General features: G+C 50.0%; 1 protein-coding gene across 1 annotated transcript in view; it reads right to left on the bottom strand.

The window, feature by feature from the left end:
- The window catches only part of LOC147101672 (adenylate kinase isoenzyme 1-like), a 191,884-nt gene that overhangs the window by 77,837 nt on the left and 92,033 nt on the right, over positions 1–22,014 (bottom strand). Inside the window, exon 9 of the mRNA XM_085965447.1 lies at positions 15,033–15,109. Within this exon, the coding sequence (XP_085821573.1) occupies positions 15,033–15,109 (77 nt within the window). The remainder of the gene's footprint in view (positions 1–15,032; positions 15,110–22,014) is intronic.

Raw genomic sequence — 22,014 nt, 5'->3', positions numbered from 1 at the left:
TTATTCCACTCGACTATAGTCGAATGTCTCCCTGTGACGAATGCAAACATAGAAAAGGAAACACGAAATGACCCGACACTCTCCTGGGTCTATGATTTAACGGTGAAGGGATGGCCAGCACATGGCGAACCACTGCTGCCAGCATTCTCGCCGAGAAGAGAACAGCTGTCAGTGTGCAGAGGAACCTTGATGTGTGGATCCAGAGTAGTAATTCCACCCAAATTGAAGGATAGAGTGCTCAATGAGCTTCATGAGGGTCATCTGGGAGGGGTAAAAATGAAGAACTTAGCCAGAGCGTTTGTGTGGTGGCCGGGAATCGATAGAGAAATCGAAGAGATGACCAAGAGCTGTACAGGATGCCAGAAGGTCCAAAACACCCCACCACAAGCCCCTCTACATCCATGGGAGTGGCCCTCATCTCCATGGCAAAGGGTGCACATTGATTTTGCTGGTCCCTTTATGGACTCGATGTTTTTAATTGCGGTGGATGCACATTCAAAGTGGCCAGAGGTAATAAAAATGTCCTCAACCACCACAGAAAAAACTATCACAGTCTTACGAACCATATTCGCCAGGAATGGGCTGCCTGAACAGATTTGCTCTGACAATGGACCACAGTTTGTGTCTGAAGAGTTCCGGAGGTTCTTAAAGAACAATGGTGTTAAGCATTACACATCCGCCCCATATCATCCAGCCACTAATGGATTGGCCGAGAGGTTTGTTCAAACATTCAAGAAGGCTATCAAGGCAATGTGTAATGAAGATATACCCCTACAACACAAGGTGGATAACTTCTTGTTTGCCTACCGGAATGCGACACATGCGGTTACCAACCAAACTCCAGCCATGATGTTCTTCAATCGAAGACTACGATGCCGCTTGGATCTGGTTAAGCCAAACGTCAGAAGAGATGTGGAGAACAGGCAGTTTCAGAATATGAATGAAAGGCCGACCAGGAGTTTTAAGATAGGTCAACCAGTTTTGGCCCGGGACTACCGCACAGAGAAATGGCAGCCAGGAACATAGATACATAGATACATAGAAGATAGGAGCAGGAGTAGGCCATTCGGCCCTTTGTGCCTGCTCCGCCATTCGATGAGATCATGGCTGATCCTTTAATTCAGTATCCCGTCCCCGCCTTCTCTCCGTAACCCTTAACCCCTTTTGCCCGTAGAAATATATCTAATTCCCTCTTAAATATATTTAATGAGCTGGCGTACACTGCCCTCTGTGGCAATGAGTTCCACAGGTTCACCACTCTCTGAGTGAAGAAATTCCCCCTCATCTCTGTCCTAAATGGTTTAGCCCTTATCCTTAAATTATGTCCTCTAGTTCTGTTCTCACCCGCCAAGGGAAACATTCCTTCTGCATCCAGTCTGTCTAGACCTGTCAGAATTTTATACACTTCTATGAGGTCCCCTCTCAATCTTCTAAACTCCAGTGTGTACATCCCTAAACTACATAGTCTCTCCTCATAGGTCATTCCCGCCATTCCTGGTATCAGCCTGGTGAATCGCCGCTGCACCCCCTCCATGGCAAGAACATCCTTCCTCAGATGAGGCGACCAAAACTGTACACAGTACTCGAGGTGTGGTCTCACCAGTGCCCTGTACAGCTGCAGCAAGGTATCCCTGTTCCTGTATTCTAACCCTTTTGCTATGAAGGCCAGCATACCGTTTGCCTTCTTGACCGCCTGTTGCACCTGCATGCTCGCCTTCAGTGACTGTACACGGCAAGGACCTCTAATGTATACCGTGGACGTTGGAGAGAGCATTGTAAGACGCCATGCTGACCAGATTCTAGAGTCACTGGAAAACGTCAACTCCACACCACGATCTGATACCCCTGGCGATGAAACCGAAGTACCAATTGCATCTACCGCAGAATCGGTGATATTGGAAGCAGACGAACCAAACAACGACATTGATCCCGACTCAACCTTGCCAGAAGAACCTGATATCCCAAAGAGGCGTTATCCAGACAGAATCAGGAAGCCTCCTCAAAGACTGAACTTATAATTGCTTAACTTCAACCAATGTATCTAGCAACCGTAATTGTAATTGTAATTAGTTATTATTTAGTTGTTAAATGAATGTTATGTACTGTTTATCTAAAAGGGGAGGAATTGTTGTGTATGTACCTTTAAGGGAATAACTGGTCTCAGACTGCAGTACCGGCAGTGACCACCCCTGTATAAAAGGCCCTAGCAGGCTTCTGTAGTTTTCAGTTTCCAGGTTGTCTCCATTCAGTAAAGACTTGTTATAATCAACTCCTGCAGTCCGTGTCTCAATTATACACGGACATAATACTTTCAGTTGTATGAAGGGATCTGATACTGGAGTTTGGTTCCTCAGATATCAGCAGCCCCCCACTACCCCATCCATGGTGGCCATTCTTCATGCATGAGTCTACACAGTGAGTGTCGGCAAGTGATTGAGGCTAGCTGCTGTTTTCTACAATGTCCACATGTGAACTTTCCAGCAGGGGTCAATGAATATGTCAAGGAGAGGGCGCAGAAGAGATTTATTAGAATGGTACCAGAGAAGAGGAACTTCAGTTATGTCGAGAGACTGGAGAGCCAGACCCAATACAATAAGTTGAGAGGGGAAGTGAAGATGAAAATAAGATTGGCAAAGAGAGAATATGAGAGTAGAATGGCGGTTAACATAAAAGGGAACCCAAAAATCTTCTACCGGCATGTAAACAGTAAGCGGGTAGTAAGAGACAGGGTGGGGCCTATTAGGGACAAAGAAAGTGATGTATGCTTAGAGGCACAGGGCAAGGCTAGAATACACAATGAGTACTTTGTGTTTACTAAGGAGGTGGATGCTGACAAAATATCGGTAGAAGTGGAAAATGTAGAAGCAATGGAAGGGGTGAAAATTTAGACAGGAGGTACTAGAAAGACTGGGTAGGCTTAGAGTGGATAAGTCGCCTGGTCCAGATGGCTTGCATCTCAGGTTGCTAAGGGAATTGGGGGAGGAGATAGCGGACAGGCTTGCCATAATTTTCCAATCTTCCCTAGATGCGGGGGAGGTGCCTGAGGATTGGAAAATGGCAAATATGACACCATTGTTCAAGAAAGGGTGTAAGGACAATCCTAGTAACTACAGGCCGGTCAGTTTAACATCAGTGGTGGGTAAAGTTTTAGAAACAATAATCAAGGAAAAAATTAACGGGCACTTGGAGAGGTTTAAGCTAATTAAGGAGAGCCAACATGGATTTGTAAAAGACAGATCGTGTTTGACTAATCTAATTGAATTTTTTGATGAAGTTACAGGGAGGATTGATGAAGGGAATGCAATGGATGTTGTCCACATGGATTTTAGGAAGGCGTTTGACAAAGTACCTCATAGAAGGTTGATTAACAAAATTGAAGCTCATGGAATAGGTGGGTCAGTGGCAGCTTGGATTAGGAATTGGCTTAAGGACAGAAAACAGTGAGTTGTGGTAAATGGCTATTTTTCCGACTGGAGGATGGTAAACAGTGGTGTTCCCCAAGGGTCTGTGCTGGGGCCACTGCTTTTTTTGATATATATAAATGACCTGGATATTGGAATACAGAGTAGAATTTCTAAATTTGACGATGACACCAAACTTGGGGGTGTGGCAAAAAGTGAGGATAATACCAATCGACTGCAACAGGACATAGAAAGGCTAGCAGAATGGGCAGACAAGTGGCAGATGGAATTTAATACAGAGAAGTGTGAGGTGATGCATTTTGGCAGAAGGAACAGGAAGAGGCAATATACACTTAATGGCACAGTTTTAAAGAGTGTGCAGGGACAGAGGGACCTGGGAGTTAATGTGCATAGGTCCCTGAAGGTGATAGGACATATTGAGAGAGTGGTTGACAAAGCATATGGGATCTTGGGCTTCATAAATAGAGGGATTGAGTACAAAAGTAGAGAAGTTATGCTGAACCTTTATAAAGCGCTGATTAGGCCACAAGTAGAGTATTGCGTCCAGTTCTGGTCACCACACTTTAGGAAGGATGTGAAGGCCCTTGAGAGGCTGCAGAGGAGATTTACCAGAATGGTTCCGGGGATGGGGGATCTTAGTTACAAGGATAGGTTGGAGAAGCTGGATTTGTTTTCATTAGAGCAAAGGAGGTTGAGGGGTGACTTGATAGAAGTGTACATAATGACGGGTTTGGATAGGCTAGACGGGGAAAGGCTGTTCCCACTAGTTGATGGTACAAGGACTAGGGGACACAGATTTAAGGATTTGGGCAAGAGTTACAGGGGGGATGTGAGGAAAAACTTTTTTTACGCAGCGAGTGGTGAGGACCTGGAACACGCTGCCGGCAGAAGTGGTGGAAGCGGAGACACTCAGGGGGAGAAATTCGGTATCGCCCCGTTTGGGGCGCAATTATCAGCTGGGCGCAAAGTTTAGCGCCTGGCACTAATTATCGCCTCCGACCAAAAACTTGACTTTGATCACCCCTGGAGGTGATTGGAGCGCTAAATCAGGCGCTACACACCTCTCTTAAGGCGCTAACGCCGAGGAGCGAGGCGCTACCTCAGAGCGCTGGCGAAGCTCATGATGTCAGTCAGCAATGGAACACAGACACACTGGCGCCGGCCAGTTCTTAAAGGGGAGGGTCGATCTTGCTCTCCATCCACACCCTGCTCATTGCAGCCTTGAATCTCAGCCTGGAGAGACCTGTACATCAAATCTGCTGGAAGGAACAATGGAAAGGCACAGGGAAAGAGTTCAGAGTGCAGCCCCCATAGTCTCTTCTAAATCGATGCAAGAGAGGTCAAATCAAAATGAACCTGCAAAGTGCTGCTCAGTACCCAAAACTCCTTCACACAGCGCTGAATCTCTCCAGAAGTCGCTCTCTCTCAGAATGTGTGGTGCAAAAATGTCGCCAACAAAAAAAAGGCAGGAAGCGGTCACCTTTAAATAGCGCTCCCCCAGTCCCTTCCCGACTGCAAAACGTTCCCCTCAACCTATCGTTGCTAGCGGCAGGCGGAAAGGCAGGGGGCGCCACTCAATATCCGGTCTGGGGCGCTACCGAGGCATTGCACGCTCGACTGACATCACGAACTAGGGTGCAGGAGATCGTGGCGTTAGTGTTTAGTACCGCCACAAAATGTCTGGTCAATTTCACGAGCGCCGCAAACATCGCCGCGCCCGGGCGCTAGTTGCTTTGCGCCCCATTGGCGTCTTCTGAGGGCACTAACGGGAAGCGCAAAGCAACCGAATTTTCCCCCCTCAATGTTTTCAAGGGGTGACTGGATAGGCACTTGAGGGAAATAAACTTGCAGGGCTATGGGGATAGAGCGGGGGAATGGGACTGACTGGATCGCTCTACAGAGAGCCGGTACGGACTCGATGGGCCGAATGGCCTCCTTCTGTGCCGTTATGACTCTATGACTTGGCTATCATCACATGTAATGACTGAGTGAGATTGTTTTTGGGTTTCCTAACAATATTAAATGGTAGGCAGGAACTTCTTAGAGACAGCACTGAAGAAGAAAGATAAGATACCATTAAGCTGGTCTTGAAGCCAGGTGATCTGTATGCATTTCTTCCCTGCCCCTTCCTCTCGACCTCGCTCTGGGATACAACCACTCTCCATACCTTGTTCAGTAGCCATTCTCAACTTGTGAACTAAACATTGGGCATCACCATGCTAGAGGGCAAGAAAGCCAAGCCCAACGCCATTCCTCAACCGACACTCACACATAGAGCAGGAGCTCTAGCCAATTTCCCCCTACCTAATCCAGGGACACAGAGGCCATTTGCCACACCACTACTGTCTTCCTGGCTAAGGCCTGCCTCAGAGGAGGGATTGAACCTTGAACGTGGAACCTTGCTCAGGTACTCATTGGTTTAACTGGCTGAGCCATTTGGGGACTCTCCATTTGGAATGCCTAACATGAGCAGTTGGCCAACTTGGATCCAAATATGTAGGGAGAGTGCAGCGCAGTGACCAGCTGAGCACGAGTGCATGGTACAGCAACAGTGGTGGGATGCAAAGCAGCCATGATATAGCCAAGTATAAAATGCAACCAGAGCAAGATGAAACATTCTTAAAATTTGGATTTGTCCATGGGTGATTAATATGACTCCCCAAAGCCTTTCCACCATCTACACCATTGCCTGGGTGAGTGCATCTCCAACAACACTCAAGAAGCTCGACATCATCCAGGACAAAGCAGCCCACTTGATTGGCACCCCATCCACCACCTTAAACATTCACTCCCTTCACCACCGGCGCTCCGTGGCTGCAGTGTGTACCATCTACAAGATGCACTGCAGCAACTCGCCAAGGCTCCTTCGGCAGCACCTCCCAAACCCACGACCTCTTCCAGCTAGAAGGACAAGGGCATCAGGTGCATGGGAACACCACCACCTCCAAGTTCCCCTCCAAGTCACATACCATCCTGACTTGGAAGTATATCGCCGATCCTTCATCGTCACTGGGTCAAAGTCCTGGAACTCCCGACCTAACAGCACTGTGGGAGTACCTTCACCACACGGACTGCAGCGGTTCAAGAAGGCAGCTCACCACCGCCTTCTCAAGGGCAATAAATGCTGGCCTTGCCAGCAATGCCCACATCCCAGGAACGAATAAAAAAAAATGTCCATCTGAAGACTTTCAGTGTAATTTGGACTCAAAAAGGGTTGACACGAATGACATTTGCAATCTTCTATTTTTGGAGCAAGGGCTGGAGGTCATCAGGTTGTGACCCTGAGTTAAACAGAAGAGTTCCTTTAGACTCAGTATTTGTGCAATCCTATCACATTACTTAATAATAAATCACCAGAGAACGAAGGCAGCAGCTGGCCCAGCTAGTTTTCCACTGGGCTTCTTAGAATGCCGTAGCTGGCCACGTCTAATCTCTTAAAGCACTAGCGCAGGGTAAGATTAGGGTAAAAGGTGGCGGGGAGAGGCAACGCAATGACCAGCACCAGTGCATGGTGCCACAGGAGTGCTGGGATGCAAGTTCAATTCTCCCACACCATTGAGAGACCCAACTTCAGTGTCACTGTGGAGTGGCATCAAAGAGGCCCGATCTATGCCCAGAGAAAGAAAGACTTACATTTTCATACTGCGCCTTTCATTACCTCAGGATGTTGCAAAGTGCTTTACAGCCACTGAAGTACTTTTGAAGTGCTGTGTTGTGTTGTAGTGTAGGAAACGCGGCAGCCAATTTGTGCACAGCAAGCTCCCACAAACAGCAATGTGATAAAGACCAGATAATCTGGTTTTAGTGATGTTGATTGAGGGATAAATATTGGCCAGAACACTGGGGATAACTTCGAAATAGTGCCATAGGGCACTTTGGAGGAAAAATAGATTCACGCCCCCTTTGGGGCGCTAACTTCGCCGGGGCGCTACTTTTAGCGGCCCCGAAAAAATTAGCGCCCCCATGGCCAAAATTGAGTGGTAGCGCCCCAAGAGGGAAATGGGGCGCTACTGGAAGCGTTCCGTCTCCCTCTTGGAGCGCTGCGAGTGAATATCACGGTGCTACATGCCGTGGTGTTGCAGGCCTTCCTCCCCTTCTTAAAGGGGAAGGGCCTTGCGCAGCGCGACCCGGGGCCCAGCTGGGCCACCGGGGATCGGGAGTGCCGGCAAAAGAGCCCGGCACTCAAGAGAAGTGCTGGGCTCACGGAGCGCAGCCAGCACTCCGCGGGAGGGGCGGGTCAGGAGGCCGGGGACGGCAGCAGAGGCAGGTGCTGGCAGGCGGCCAGCAACAAAAATGGCCACCCGGCACCTCGCATTTAAATAGCGCCGCCCCAGCCGCAGGTAGGCCCCCCTGACCCCGTCGGACATAGCATCCAGCAGTAAGTCAGGGGGCGCTCCCGAAGATTGTGGCCGGGGCGTGAGCGGGGAGCTGCGCATGGCGATGATGTCATCGCCCGGGGCGCTAACAGCTACCGCCGCCGCTAACCTCCCGCTGAATTTCATGGGAGGTGTTGGCGGCGCCGCGCCAGGGCGCTAGTTGCTTTGCGCCCATCTTAGGGCTCTAACGGGAGGCACAAAGCAACTGAATTTTTCCCCCCTTATGTCCACCTGAGAGAGCAGACGTCTCATCCGAAAGGCGGCACCTCCGACAGGGAAGCACTCCCTCGGTACTCGACTGGGAGCGTCAACCTTGGACTTTCGTGCTCAAGTCCCTGGAGCGGGACTTGAACCCACAACCTTCTGACTCAGACCCACTGAGCGACTGAGCTGACACACAGCGGGAGAGATCAGCGATACCATTGTGTATCTCCCAGCTACTGGCTCAGGGTAGCATTGGCAGAGGACTGGGAGCAGGCCGGGAGTCTGCCCCACTCCGGTGGCTGCAGCCAGTGCCAGATTTAGGAAGATGGGAGGCGGAAATTAGAGACAGTTCACCCTGCCATTATAGGCCGCGCTTGTGACCAATTAAAGAATTTACGGGAAATGAGAAGGCCTCCCAGCCTAACGGTCACGTTAGGAATTCAAAATGACATATTTGAAAAGGGCAAGAAAACCATCTGAGCCACCCAGCCGCACTCTACCCAACCTCGTGCACCTCGCTCCCCAATCGATGGTAATGGGGTTTTGAAGTTAGCAGATGGGTAGCCCTTGTCCCCCAAGCAGCCATCCTCTCACATTCTTGCCACGGTGGAAAAGTTTGACCACCTCAGGATCAATGAATCACCAAGGATACATTTTCCTATTAAGTGTCAAGCAGGGCCTGTTTTAATTAGGTCTGTCAAGTATCACTTATTTGTTTTTAGACTCATCCATTTTGGCCTAAAAGTACTTTGACGCATCTCGCCCTATAAACTAAACCAGCTCGGTGCGGTGAGGCGGGTTTGTCATCGGTCTCACTCTTCTTCACCGCGAGTTCACTCCTGAGGCTGAAGGCTCTGGCTTTTAGGGCAGCGTTATCTCCTCGCATTGCGTCAGGTTTGCCAACCCCCCAGGAATTGAAGATTAATCTCCTGGACACCACTGTGAGCAACTCCCAGGAGAAAATTCGTTGGGGCATTGAAAAGAATTGGCATGTTTGTTTCATTTTCTTTGACTACTTTTAGTTTTATTAGTCATAAAGATATTGGAGATGGGAAAAAGGCAGTTTGACTGGGCGGGGAAGGAGGCCACATCATGGAACCGCCAGGAATACACCCAAACAGAGTTGGCAACCCTACACTGTGTGCTTTACTAACTGAATGGAAACTGCCCCACATCACTTCCCGCAGAGAGCTCAAAAAGCCAGTCACAAAGCACCTCTGGTGATGGAGTGCTTCCTTTAACTGATGGATCATGAGGCCATTGTTACTATGGCAATGCACACTCGAGTATGAGAGTTGAAAATGAATCACAGAGTGCGATCAGATCCAAGGATGTTTTATTCATGGCCGCCAGGTTGTTTGGAGACTGATATCTCCATTTGTGCGAAGAACAACACTCTATTTTGTCTCAGAATGCAGGCTTCGGAATCCTTGCTTTTCAAGTCAAGAAGCCTGGGTGAAGGGCCAAGGCCCACAGTGCAGGGAACCGTTGAGGTTGGAAAGAGTAACAGAGAAGAGGAGGTAAACCGGGAGCCATGTTGACCTATCTCACCGGGCGGGAAGCCCATGGGATCGGGTGGAACGCTGCCTTTACACCACGCCCGATATTAAAAAGAAAAGACTTGCATCTCTATAGCGCCTTTCACGACCACCGGACGTCCCAACGCACTTTACAGCTAATGAAGTACTTTTTGAAGTCTAGTCACTGTCGTAATGTGGGAAACACGGCAGCCAATTTGCGCACACCAAGCTCCCACAAACAGCAATGTGATAATGACCAGATAATCTGTTTTTGTGATATTAATTGAGGGATAAATATTGGCCAGGACACCGAGGATAACTCCCCTGCTCTTCGAAATAGGGATCTTTTACATCCACCTGAGAGGGTAGACAGGGCCTCGGTTTAACGTCTCATCCGAAAGACGGTACCTCCAACAGTGCAGCACTCCCTCAGCACTGCACTGGAGTGTCAGCCTAGATTTTTGTGCTCAAGTCTCTGGAGTTGAACTTGAACTCGCAACTTTCTGACTCAGAGGTGAGGGTGTTACACTATAGAATCATCGAATCATAGAATGGTTACAGCACAGAAGGAGGCCATTCGGCCCGTCGAGCCCGTGCCGGCTCTCTGCAAGATCACTTCAGCTAGTCCCACTCCCCCGCCCTTTCCCCGTAGCCCTGCAAATTTTTTTCCTTCTCCTGTATGACTTCAATGGAAGAGACAGGGGCCTAGAAATTCGGTGGGGTTAGCGCCCAATTAGAGGCGTTAGAGGGTCTTGCGCCGGAATTATAGCTGGTAACGAAATTGCGTTGGGCCCTATCATCGGCGTTAGCCGGTAGCGCTGCGCCGGCACCGATGACGTCATCGGTGTGCGCAGCGTCCCGGTTGCCGTGGTAACCCGGCCCCAAGCCCAAATTCAGTTGCGGCCGCCTCGCCCGTGGCAGCCGCAACCAACGATTGTTGAAAGGGATGTTACACACCTTTGCGCCGGCGCATAAAGGTGGAGCGGCGGCCGGCCGCTTTCCCGGAGGCCGCCTGCCCGCACCTCCCTCCCCGGACTCCTCCACCACCCCCCCGCGGCACTGATGTGTGTGGCCCGCGAGCCCGGCTCTTCCCCGAGGTGCCGGGCTCATTTGTCGGGCGAATCGACCGGCCAGCGGTCGGCTGCAGGCAGCTCCTCCTTAACAGAAGGAGGAGGCCTGCAGTACCCCAGCCTGCCGCACCGCCTCGGGTGCCGCAGCGGGGGATTAGCGCCTCAAAACTGCACTGAATGCCCATAGTGAGGCGCAAAAACCCTCCATTAGGGCCCGCCGCCGTCTGGGCCCAGGGCAACCGAATTTTCGTCGGGCGCAACGGCATTAACGCCGGCGCAAAATTTCGGGCGCTAAAGCCCTGGCGGACCCACAACCGAATTTCTAGGCCAGGGAGTTAAGGGTTCTATGGATTTGAGGTCTTGGGAAGGTAAGAGTTAAAGTAGGAAATAGTGCCATCTTGAATTCAATGCAATGAGGATCTATGGAGTAGGAGGTGAGTGCAAGATGCTGCATTCAGAGCTTAGGAGGAACAAGTGAGGGAGGTTCAGCAGAGCACTGACCATAGCAATGACACAGAGAGACAGGAAAGGTTGTGACAGAGAGAGGTTGGAGGGGACAGAAGGATTTGCTACCAGGTAACAAGCATTTCCCTGCCTCCTGCCCAGGAATATGAGAGAGACACTGGAAGAGCCACCTCAGATGTGGGAGCAGCAGTCAAATCTTCGAAGGTCCTGCATTTGACCGAGAGTCATTGAGGAGAAGTATTCCTGTCTCAGCGTTTATGCTTCCTCTTGCAGCACCCAGGAGACTCTTAATGGGCGATTTTAACTCGGGGTGGGAAATGGGGGTGCGGAGGAGTCAAAGTGAGGCCTGGGAGATTTTAAGTCCTGGACCTAATTTGCATTTCTCCACTGGCTCCCCCCCACGCACCCCCCCACCCCTCGATGTCAGCGGGAATGACATCACTGCCGACAGGTGGGTGTCAGAATTATTGTGGGGCAGGGGGTTGCGTCAGGCTGCTCGCGCATGGGAACACCACCACCTCCAAGTTTCCCCTCCGAGTCACACAGCATCCCGACTTGGAAATATATCGGCCGATCCTTCATCGTCGCTGGGTCAAAATCCTGGAACTCCCTCCCTAACAGCACTGTGGGAGTACCTTCACCACACGGACTGCAGCGGTTCAAGAAGAAGGCTCACCACCACCTTCTCGAGGGCAATTAGGGATGGGCAATAAATGCCGGCCTTGCCAGCGATGCCCACATCTCGAGAATGAATAAAAAGAACGATGGGTTACCACTGGTGTTAATATAATACCCAGTGAAAAGCCTGGGCCCTCATTCCAGTAACCTGGTCAAGAACTATTGTTAACAACACTTTATAGCCCCTAGTAGGAACTATTCATGAACAATATTTAATAAAGGGACGTTAGCCCACAATTTCCCGCTGTTGATAATTTTACCAGAAATGGCGGTGAGTCCCATTTGAACTCACGCTGACCTTCCCATTAAAATTATCAACAGGAGGGATTTCAGCCCCCAAGTTAACTTTTCAAGCTATCCCATCACTTGGTGCTGGAATGCAACCCCGGTCCGACTGCACTGACATTGAACGTGCTGCAGGGGTGAAAGGGCAATTGAGAATCAAAGCCTCATGGGATCGCCTGGGTTGAGAAGTTGATTCCACATCTGGAGCAGATGTTAACTTAACCCTGTGTGAGGACTGCAATTCAGCTCCATTTCATGTTTGAGTCCCCATTTCAGACACCCAACAACCAACAACTTGTATTTAGATAGCGCCTTTAATGCAGTAAAATGTCCCAAGGCGTTTCACAGGAGTGATTATCAAACAAAATTTGACACCGAGCTGCGTAAGTAGATAGTAGGACAGGTGACTAAAAGCTTGGTCATAGAGGTAGGTTTTAAGGAACGTTTTAAAGGAGGAGAGAGAGGCGGAGAAGTTTAGGGAGCGAATTCCAGAGCTTAGGGCCCAGACAGCAACAAATGGTGGGGCGATTAAAATCGGGGATGCACAAGAGGCTAGAATTGGAGGAGCGCAGAAATCTTAGTGGGTTGTAAGGCTGGAGGGGCTTACAGAGATGGGGAGGGGCGAGGCCATGGAGGGATTTGAAAACAAGGATGAGAATTTTAAAATTGAGGCATTGCCGGACCGAGAGCCAGTGTAGGTCAGCGAGCACAGGGGTGTGATGGGTGAACGGGACTTGGTGCGAGTTAGGACACGGGCAGCCGAGTTTTGGATGAACTCAAGCTTATGCAGGGTGGAAGATGGCCAGCCTGAAGAGCGTTGGAATAGTCAAGTCTAGAGGTAACAAAGGCATGGATGAGGGTTTCAGCAGCGGATGAGCTGAGGCGGGGCGGAGACGGGCGATGTTACGGAGGTGGAAGTAGGCGGTCTTGGTGATGACACAGATATGTGGTCGGAAGCTCCTGACAGTAAACGTCGTGTTGGCTAATGGGTGGATATCTGGATTTAAGCTCATTTACCTCCCTATTCAGTTTTCTGCCCAGCCTTTGTACTGGCACCGGAGTGTTCATCTGCCAGTGCGCAGCTAATAATGTGAAGATTAGTGCCCGATTACCACAGTTAGGCGTTGTTGCAATTTTCCAGCATGATACGGCATCTGCAGACCGTATGAAATGGCCGCCCAGGCCTACAGTTTACAGAGGAGTTTTTTTGAACATAACCTTCAGTAAGATTTGCAGCAGCACTTGGAGGCTATTTATGAACCTTTTCTTTTATGTTTCTTTCCTATTTCCTCTTGGGCTTTGTGCCAAGTGAGACGACACTGCCTCTTTCGGTAGGTTCAACAATGGGTTTCCCAATCAGAATCACTTTTGACCTCTGCTGTTTTGTAAGGATAAAGCAGGAGCGATTGAAGGTTGCCGGGCAGTTTAGGGTGCACCAGAGACAGACTACACCCACCCTGCCAGCACCCGCCCACTCACATGCACCAGCAGAGGTGAACCTGCTTCAGTGGACAGCCAGTTTGTGCGACATGGCTGACTCCAGCTAACATGCATCCTAGTGCCGGCCGCTCAAACCCTCAGCCACCGCCTCCTTCCAGACCATGCCACCCTCCTTGTTATTGCTCAGTGGGCAGCACTCTCGCCCGGAGTCAGGAGGTTGTGGGCTCAAGTCCACACTCCAGTGACTTGAGCACAAAAATCTAGGCTGACACTCCAGTGCCGTGCTGAGGGAGCGCTGCACTGTCGGAGGTGCCGTTTTTTCAGATCAGACGTTGAACCGAGGCCCCGTCAGCCCTCCCAGGTGGATGTAAAAGATCCCATGGCACTATTTCAAAGAAGAGCAGGGGAGTTATCCCCTGTGACCTGCCCAATATTTATCCCTCAACCAACATCACTAAAACAGATTATCTGGTCATTATCACACTGCTGCTTGTGGGAGCTTGCTGTGCGCAAATTGGCTGCCGCGTTTCCCACATTGCAACAGTGACTCCACTTCTAAAAGCACGTCACTGGCTGTAAAACGCATTGGGACATCCTGAGGTCGTGAAAGGCACTGTACAACGTTCCCTATAAGCTGCGCGGCTCTCTGCCGCGCCCACGCAGCCCGGGTCCGGCTTTCTCAATGTTAAGTTTGCGCAAAACAGTGATTGGGTCACCCAGCCCCTTGAAGGGGGCCGCGCAGCCAAAAGCAAAGTAAGAGGCAATATTGCTGCTATATATCAGCAAGCTTTCTTTCTGCTCTTTCTTTCTCATTCTGCACCAGCTTCATCCTGGTAGCCATCGAAAAGGGGTCGGGCTGTAATCAAGGGGGTCACCTGAGCTTTTGTTCGGCCGCTCATCAGACTTTCACTAGAGGGGAGGGCCGGCGAGGCGGGGGGGGCGGGCAGGGGGGCGGTTGCGACTGCTCATTGAACGTGGCTGTGTTGCGCGAAGCAGCCCATGAAATCCTGGTCTCCTTACCTAAGAAAGGATATACCGGCCATAGAGGGAGTGCAGCGAAGGTTCACCAGACTGATTCCTGGGATGGCAGGACTGTCGTATGAGGAGAGATTGGGTCGACTAGGCCTGTATTCACTGGAGTTTAGAAGAATGAGAGGGGATCTCATTGAAACGTATAAAATTCTGACAGGGCTCGACAGACTGGATGCAGGGAGGATGTTTCCCCCTGGCTGGGGAGGGGTCTAGAACGAGGGGTCACAGTCTCAGCATACGGGGTAGGACATTTAGGACTGAGATGAGGAGAAATGTCTTCACTCAGAGGGTGGTGAACCTGTGGAATTCTCTACCACAGAAGGCTGTGGAGGCCCAGCCACTGAATATATTTAAGAAGGAGATAGATAGATTGCTAGACACAAAAGGCACCAAGGGGTATGGGGAGAGAGCGGGAATATGGTATTGAGATAGAGGATCAGCCATGATCATATTGAATGGCGGAGCAGGCTCGAAGGGCCGAATGGCCGACTCCTGCTCCTATTTTTCTATGTTCCTATGTTTCTAGGAGCTATCACTCACCTGAACATCTGGCTCCAGCCTTTCCTCTTCCCTCTCGCCCCTGCTGTGGACCTGCAGCATCTCCTGTCCAGTCACCTCTGAAGGGAAAGAATAGAAAATCAACTGAAAACTCCTGCTACATTTACGCTGCCCCCAGAATACGGTCAGCATTAAAAATACTGTCCCTGAAAATCCACGGGCGTTCCTGCACATTCCTGCCATAACTGCGGTGGGACCGATTTCCCTCGGCAGAGAGATCGATAACCAGGGGGCAGAGATTTAAAGCAATGGGTAGAAGGATTAGAGGGGAGTTGAGGAGAAATATTTTCACCCAGAGGGTGGTGGGAGTCTGGAACTCACTGCCTGAAAGGGTGGTAGAGGCAGAAACTTTCACCGCATTTAAAAAGTACTTGGATATGCACTTGAAGTGTCGTAACCTGCAAGGCCACGGACCAAGAGCTGGAACGTGGAATTAGGCTGGATAGCTCTTTCTCGACCGGCACAGACACAATGAGCCAAATGGCCTCCTTCTGTACCGTAAATTTCTATGTTTCGATGTTTCATCATGGTGAGGGGGGAGGGGTGGTGGTGGTTGTGGCCAGGGGCGGTGGACCTTCAAACCCGGAGTTTCCTTGGTCCCAGCCTCGGACTGAACATTCATAACAAGGGATGACCAACTGGCATCTCCCAAGCTACATGCGGCTCTTGTGTGCCTGACGTGCAGCTCTTTCCACTCCCCTGCCAATCCAATCCCAGTGATAAGAGTGGGGGGGGGGGCGAAGGGAAGTGCAGAGAGCCCCAGGGATGAGTGTTGGGACCTCAACCATTTCGAAGTGCCATAGAAACATAGAAGATAGGAGCAGGAGTAGGCCATTCGGCCCCTCGAGCCTGCTCCGCCATTCAATGCGATCATGGCTGATCATCCAAATTCAGTACCCTGTCCCTGCCTTCTCCCCATATCCCTTGATCCCTTTAGCCATAAGAAATATATCTAACTCCTTCTTGAATATATTTAATGAATTGGCCTCTACTGCCTTCTGTAGTAGAGAATTCCACAGGTTCACCACTCTCTGGGTGAAGAAATTCCTCCTCATCTCTGTCCCAAATGGCTTACCCCTTATCCTTAGACTGTGACCCCTGGTTCTGGACTCCCCGCCATCGGGAACATCCTTCCTGCATCTAGTCTGTCTAGTCCTGTTAGGATTTTATAAGCTTCAATGAGATCCCCTCTCATTCTTCTAAACTCCAGCGAGTATAAGCCCAATCAACCCAAACTCTCCTCATACGTCATTCCTGCCATCCCAGGTATCAGTCTGGTGAATCTTCGCTGCACTCCCTCCATGGCAAGAACATCCTTCCTCAGATAAGGCGACTGAATGATTTGGATATAGAAACCCAAAGAAGATTGGCCCAATTTGCAGATGGTGGTGGGGGGGTCGGGGGGGGGGGGGAGGCGGGGCAGTTGATTTTGAAGAGGCAGTTCGGGGAACGCAAACAGAGTTGGGCAAAATATGTAAGTAGGTAGAATAATGATAGACTGAATTTAATACAGTCAAGTGTAAAGGACTGCGCATTGGAAAGAAAAATGGGTGACATAAGTCATCTGTAAATGGTGTTGAATTAGTGGACATAGTAGAAGAATCTCACAATCCCATCTTTATGTTCATTAACATCCTAGTGACAATCCAGTCACTCCACAGTGATATTTCTCATGGTCTCAGTAGGTCTGGGTCCAGTGACCTGCAGCACACTCCCACTCAATAAATCAGCCACATGGGCCGTAACACAGCACTACTCCACATTATATTGATATTCTCACTCAGAGAAGCCTTTTTAAGATAATTGGCAAAAGAACCAGATGAGGAGAATTTATTTTTACGACGCGCATTGTGATCCGGAAGCAGATTAATAGTAAATTTCGAAAAGGGAATTGGACATATTGTAGCGGTACCACCGAGTGTCCCTTACTTACCGGACATAATTCCCTTTAACGTAACGATGTAGCCGGTGCGGGGCTTTCCTCCTTTGGGAGCGCGGGCGAACGCGATGACGCGGGTTAACGCGATGACATCACGTCGCACATCACGTGACCGTCCCAAGCGCGGGCAAATGCGATGACGTCATCACACAAGTCACGTGACTGCCCAAGCGCGGGAACAACGCGATGACGTCATCACGCAATCCCCGGGACTGCCTACTCAGTCCTTGTGGCGTCCCCGTTCGGGTAAGACCTGTTCCACGGCTCTCCTGCATCGATCCTTGTTGTTTTCTGTACTTTGTCAAATCCTTCATTAAAGACCTGTTGGATTGTTTCTCCTGAGTCGACCTCAATTATTTGGTTAGGAATACGCCTATTCCTACAATATACTTGAAAAGGAAAACAATTGCAGGGCTATGGGGAAAGAGCAGGGAGGGAGTGGGACTAATTGGATCGCTCTTTCAAAGGCACGACGGGCCGAATGGCCTCCTTCTGTGCTGTAAGATTCTACGATATGCCGTAGGAGAGGTGTTGCGGGAAACGGAAAAATGTTCAGCTGGTGTGGTGGCGATCAACTTCTGAGATTGGGGTTGAGGCACATTGCTGGGGCAAAGGAGAGAAAGATTTACTCTGCACCCAGCCTGTGCCATGCCTGACTTAGGCAAGCTTGATGGGACACAGTAGGGGGAGCTTTGCTCTTGAGAAACCTGTGCTGTGCCTGACCTGAGAGTGCTTGTTGGGGCAGAGAAGTGAAGACTTCAGTCTCCATCCAACCGTGCTGTAGATGCCCAGGGAGCGCTTGATGCTGAGACTGGGGTGCCGGTTTTAACTCGGGCCGTGAGTGCGGCATGTGGGGGGTCTTTCCTACATTACAACAGCGACTACACTTGAAAAGTACTTCATTGGCTGTAAAGCGCTTTGGGACGTCCTGAGGTCGTGAAAGGTGCTATAGAAATGCAAGTTCTTTAAAAAAATATATTTTTAACAAATAGGCAACGGTACAAAGATCCATTAATAATAAACCGGCAATGGATAACCTCTCCTCTGAAGCACGTCATCCAATATATTTGAGCACATTTGGACATATCTAATTCTGGATGAAGATGAAGCTATTTTGGTAGGTTTTTTTGTCCACGTTATTTATAGACTGCCTGGCCCCCTTGCCCTCACTTGTCTGCTCACTTCAGTCGAGGCTGGGGTCCAATAGCCCACAGGAGCCAGATGCGTGAGAGCGCTCTCTGGTGACCACACTGCTTCTGCTCTCCTCTCCCCCACGCTGGTCAAGTGCAGGGCCCCCGCTCAGTGCCTCTGCATGGTTGAGATGGGGGGGCGGGGGGGGAAGCCTCGTTCCCATCACTTCACGATGCAGCGGCGGCAGTGCCTGACATGCCGCGGCATCCACCGTTTTTTTTGTGTTGTGAACTTTGTGCTCATCGTTGCCAGGGCTATTACTGCTTGGGGGGGAGTGGAGCACCTTTCCTCTCAGCTACCCAGTACCAGCACTAAGAACTGCCAGGGCAGGTAGAGCAGGGCTAGGTGCAGAGTAAAGACCCCTTGGAGTCGGCCCCAACATTGTGCCTCAGCACCAACTTCAGAGAGGCACCCCCTACTACCCCAGTGCGGCACTGCTCCATCCCGCGCCTTCCCCGATTCAGTGCCAATTAGGGGCATCATTCCTCCCTCACCCAACTCCCCAAAAAGAATAGACTGACTGGCAATGATACTTGATCGAGAATGCCCAAATTCATCTGATGTGGGGCCCTTACAGCCAGCAGACAGCTGAAACTTTCATCCCATCAGTGTGGGGTGAATTTGAACCCAGGTGCCTGAGGTGAAGCCCAACTGTCCAGTGAAGTCAAAATACAATGGGCCGGATATTCCGATCCCTGCGGGTGTGTACGCGCTGTGTACCCACCCGTAGGGACATCGGAAATGCCAGTTTCAGCATGCTTTCACTGATTTATCATTTAAAAATACTTTAAAAAAGGTACGTTTATATTTAGCCCCGTAAAAAACTTTAATTATTTTTTCAAAAAATTAAATTTTTGTTTAAATTTTTGTAATTTCAAGTCATTTTAAAAATGTGATTTAAAAAAAAAATTATTTAAAGTTTTACTACGTTTTTTCATTGATCTCCATTCATATATTTGACAGGTCTTCCTGTCAAATGTATGAAGGGAGATTCACTTCTGTGATTGGCTCCCCATGGCCCACGTGATCCCAGGGACGCTGCGAACTACCTGCGCCCCTGGGATACGTGGGCCCTGCACACTTGGTGTTTGGAGAGGCCCAGGAGCGGAACTGTGTGCGTCCCGGGAGCACCTCGGGTAAGGGCGCAGATGTTTCCAGATCGCAGGCCTCTGCCCACGGGAGGCCAGCGATCGGAAAATACGGGCCAATGTGGCGTGTGGCAGCATGGTGGCAACCACAAGTCTTGTATTTACTCCAGCGCAGCGCTGAGGGAGTGCAGCACAGTCAGCGGTGCCGTCTTTCAGACGAGACGTTAAACCGAGGCCCTACCTGCCCTCTCAGGTGGATGTAAAAGATCCCATGCCAATATTTTATCCCCCAACCAACATCATTAAAAACAGGTTGTGGGAGCTTGCTGTGCGCAGATTGGCGGCCGCGTTTCCTACATTACAAACAGTGACTCCACTTCAAAAGTACTTCATTGGCTGTAAAGCGCTTTGGGACGGCCCGAGGTCGTGAAAGGCGCTATAGAAATGCAAGTCTGTCTTTTACTTCCTTTAACAAATAAAACCTCGCCGACTGTAAAACATTTTAAATGGAAAGAGGCAGAAGCTCTGGGTTGTGTGCCTGCTTTCACTTGACTGGATTTTCAAAAGAAAAAACTCTCGGCCCCTCTCCCCCCCTCTGCCCCCCCCCCCGACCCCCCCCCCCAAATAGATTCCAAACCAGAGCCATTCAGAAGGCCTCTTTGCCCCTTGGTGGACTCTTTGACGTGAAAGGTCGCACGACAAGTACATTAATGTCAATCTCGCTTCTGTCACAGGTAGAACAATCGCTGATTGCTCTTAACACTGGCATCTCAGCAAACACATCGCAACTGTGCTCAGACCGCCCCCCAGTGGAGGATCACCCTGTTGCTTATTTTGTTCAGGGCGCTTGAGATTAACCTGTTGACTGTCTGAATTCGACCCAGTTTGGCCACTTCAGGATCAGGTGGTTCAAATAATAAATCGACAGTGCCGCCTTTCTGTGCCTGTCAGCACCCAGCCAGGACCTGGATACGCTGGGTCGCAGCCTTGGGTGAGGGGGGGTCTCCACGGGGCCTGGTAAGGGGTAGGGCCTCTACCTTCTAAAGGGAGTGCGAGGGGTCGGGGGGGGGGCGGTGTGACTCCCTACAATGGCCTCACAGCGACCTGGTGCAAGGTCGGAGGCCAGTACGCTGAGCAAGAAGAAGCGTGAAAATAAAAATCGGGAGAGATGTCTGATGTAAAAAGACAACTGAGCACTTGGTTTGAGTATAAAACAAGGCTTTAATCAACTGTTTCACAACCATGAGATTCTAGTTATATCACTAGTTCCTGGTTACAGAAACATCCTGAGCAAGCTGGGCCCACGCCCGAGTATTTATACTCCTTGGACGGCGCCACCAGCTGGCTGCCCAGTGTTACTTCATGAGTCATGATAAGATTCATGACAATGTATAACGAGCGACTGATCCGGCATCCTCTAAAGTGGAAAATGACCCCCAGCAACTTTTGTGAATCAAGAAAAGACCTTTAGACCTAAAAAGGGTTGGCGTCTTCAGGATAGGGCACGAGCGATAATGCTAAAAAACAGAGTCAAATAATCCCGGGCCTCGCCAGCCTGTCACTCCAGCATTGATTTGGACAGTTACTGGGCAGGCATTAAAGTCGGTGACATGTTGGAGGGTTCGACTCTAGAGATGGCGAATAAACAATCAGTCACTCGTGATTCCACCGCAGTACATTTGACGGCACTGTAACCTGCAGAGAGTTACATAATATTCTCCACAGATCCCCGCCCCCCGCTCCCTCCCGCTTTCAGATAAGGTTAGAGGCTCTTGTCCTGGGCTGCTTGAAAACATAAATCTGCCTCAAGGTCATTGTCTTCCCCACAAAGAGCCTTTTCCACAGATGTGTTGACGTCAGTCTCTGCTATGGTAACCACGTACCCATTGCACAACCCTCTTTAAGATCCAACAGATTGATTAAAATGCCCCGTTTGTTGTCTTTTCGTGGAATCCTACAGACAGTAAGATTGAAGCCCATTTTTCACAGACCTCCATTTCAGTGCCGTGCCTCTGCTCAGGGACATGTCTCTCCAGCAGAAAAACTATCCTCACACTTTCTACTGGTGTGCATCCGAGGAGGAAGCTCTAAGTCAGTAAACATAGAAACATAGAAAAATAGGAGCAGGAGTAGGCCATTCGGCCCTTCGAGCCTGCTCCGTCATTCAATGCGATCATGGCTGATCCTCTCTCTCAATACCATATTCCCGCTCTCTCCCCATACCCCTTGATGCCTTTTGTGTCTAGAAATCTATCTATCTCCTTAAATATATTCAGTGACTTGGCCTCCACAGCCTTCTGTGGTAGAGAATTCCACAGGTTCACCAACCTCTGAGTGAAGAAATATCTCCTCATCTCAGTCCTAAATGCCCTACTCCGTATCCTGAGACTGTAAAAGCCAGTCTAAGTACCCCTGGCACTTTCATTCTTCTTGGTCTTCAGACACGCCTTCCATTTATATAACGCCTTAAAACATCCCGAGGCACTTCACAGGCAAAACTTCATACCGAGCCACATAAGGAGATATTAGGACAGGAGGTACGTTTTAAGGGGCGACTTAAAGGAGGACAGAGAGGTGGTGTGGTTTAGGGAGGGAATTCTAGAGCTTAGGGCCCAGGCAACAGGAGGCTCGGGACAATGAAAATCGGGATGCGCAAGAGGACAGAATTGGAGGAGTGCGGAGATCTCGGAGGGTTGTCGAGCTGGAGGAGGTTACAGAGATAGGGAGGGGCAGGAGGAGAAGTTGC

This window comes from Somniosus microcephalus, chromosome 23, assembly GCF_052327205.1.
Source record: "Somniosus microcephalus isolate GS21.2 chromosome 23, FLI_Smic_1.0, whole genome shotgun sequence".
Lineage (NCBI taxonomy): Eukaryota > Metazoa > Chordata > Chondrichthyes > Squaliformes > Somniosidae > Somniosus > Somniosus microcephalus.
This window is presented reverse-complemented; position numbering and strand designations above follow the sequence as displayed.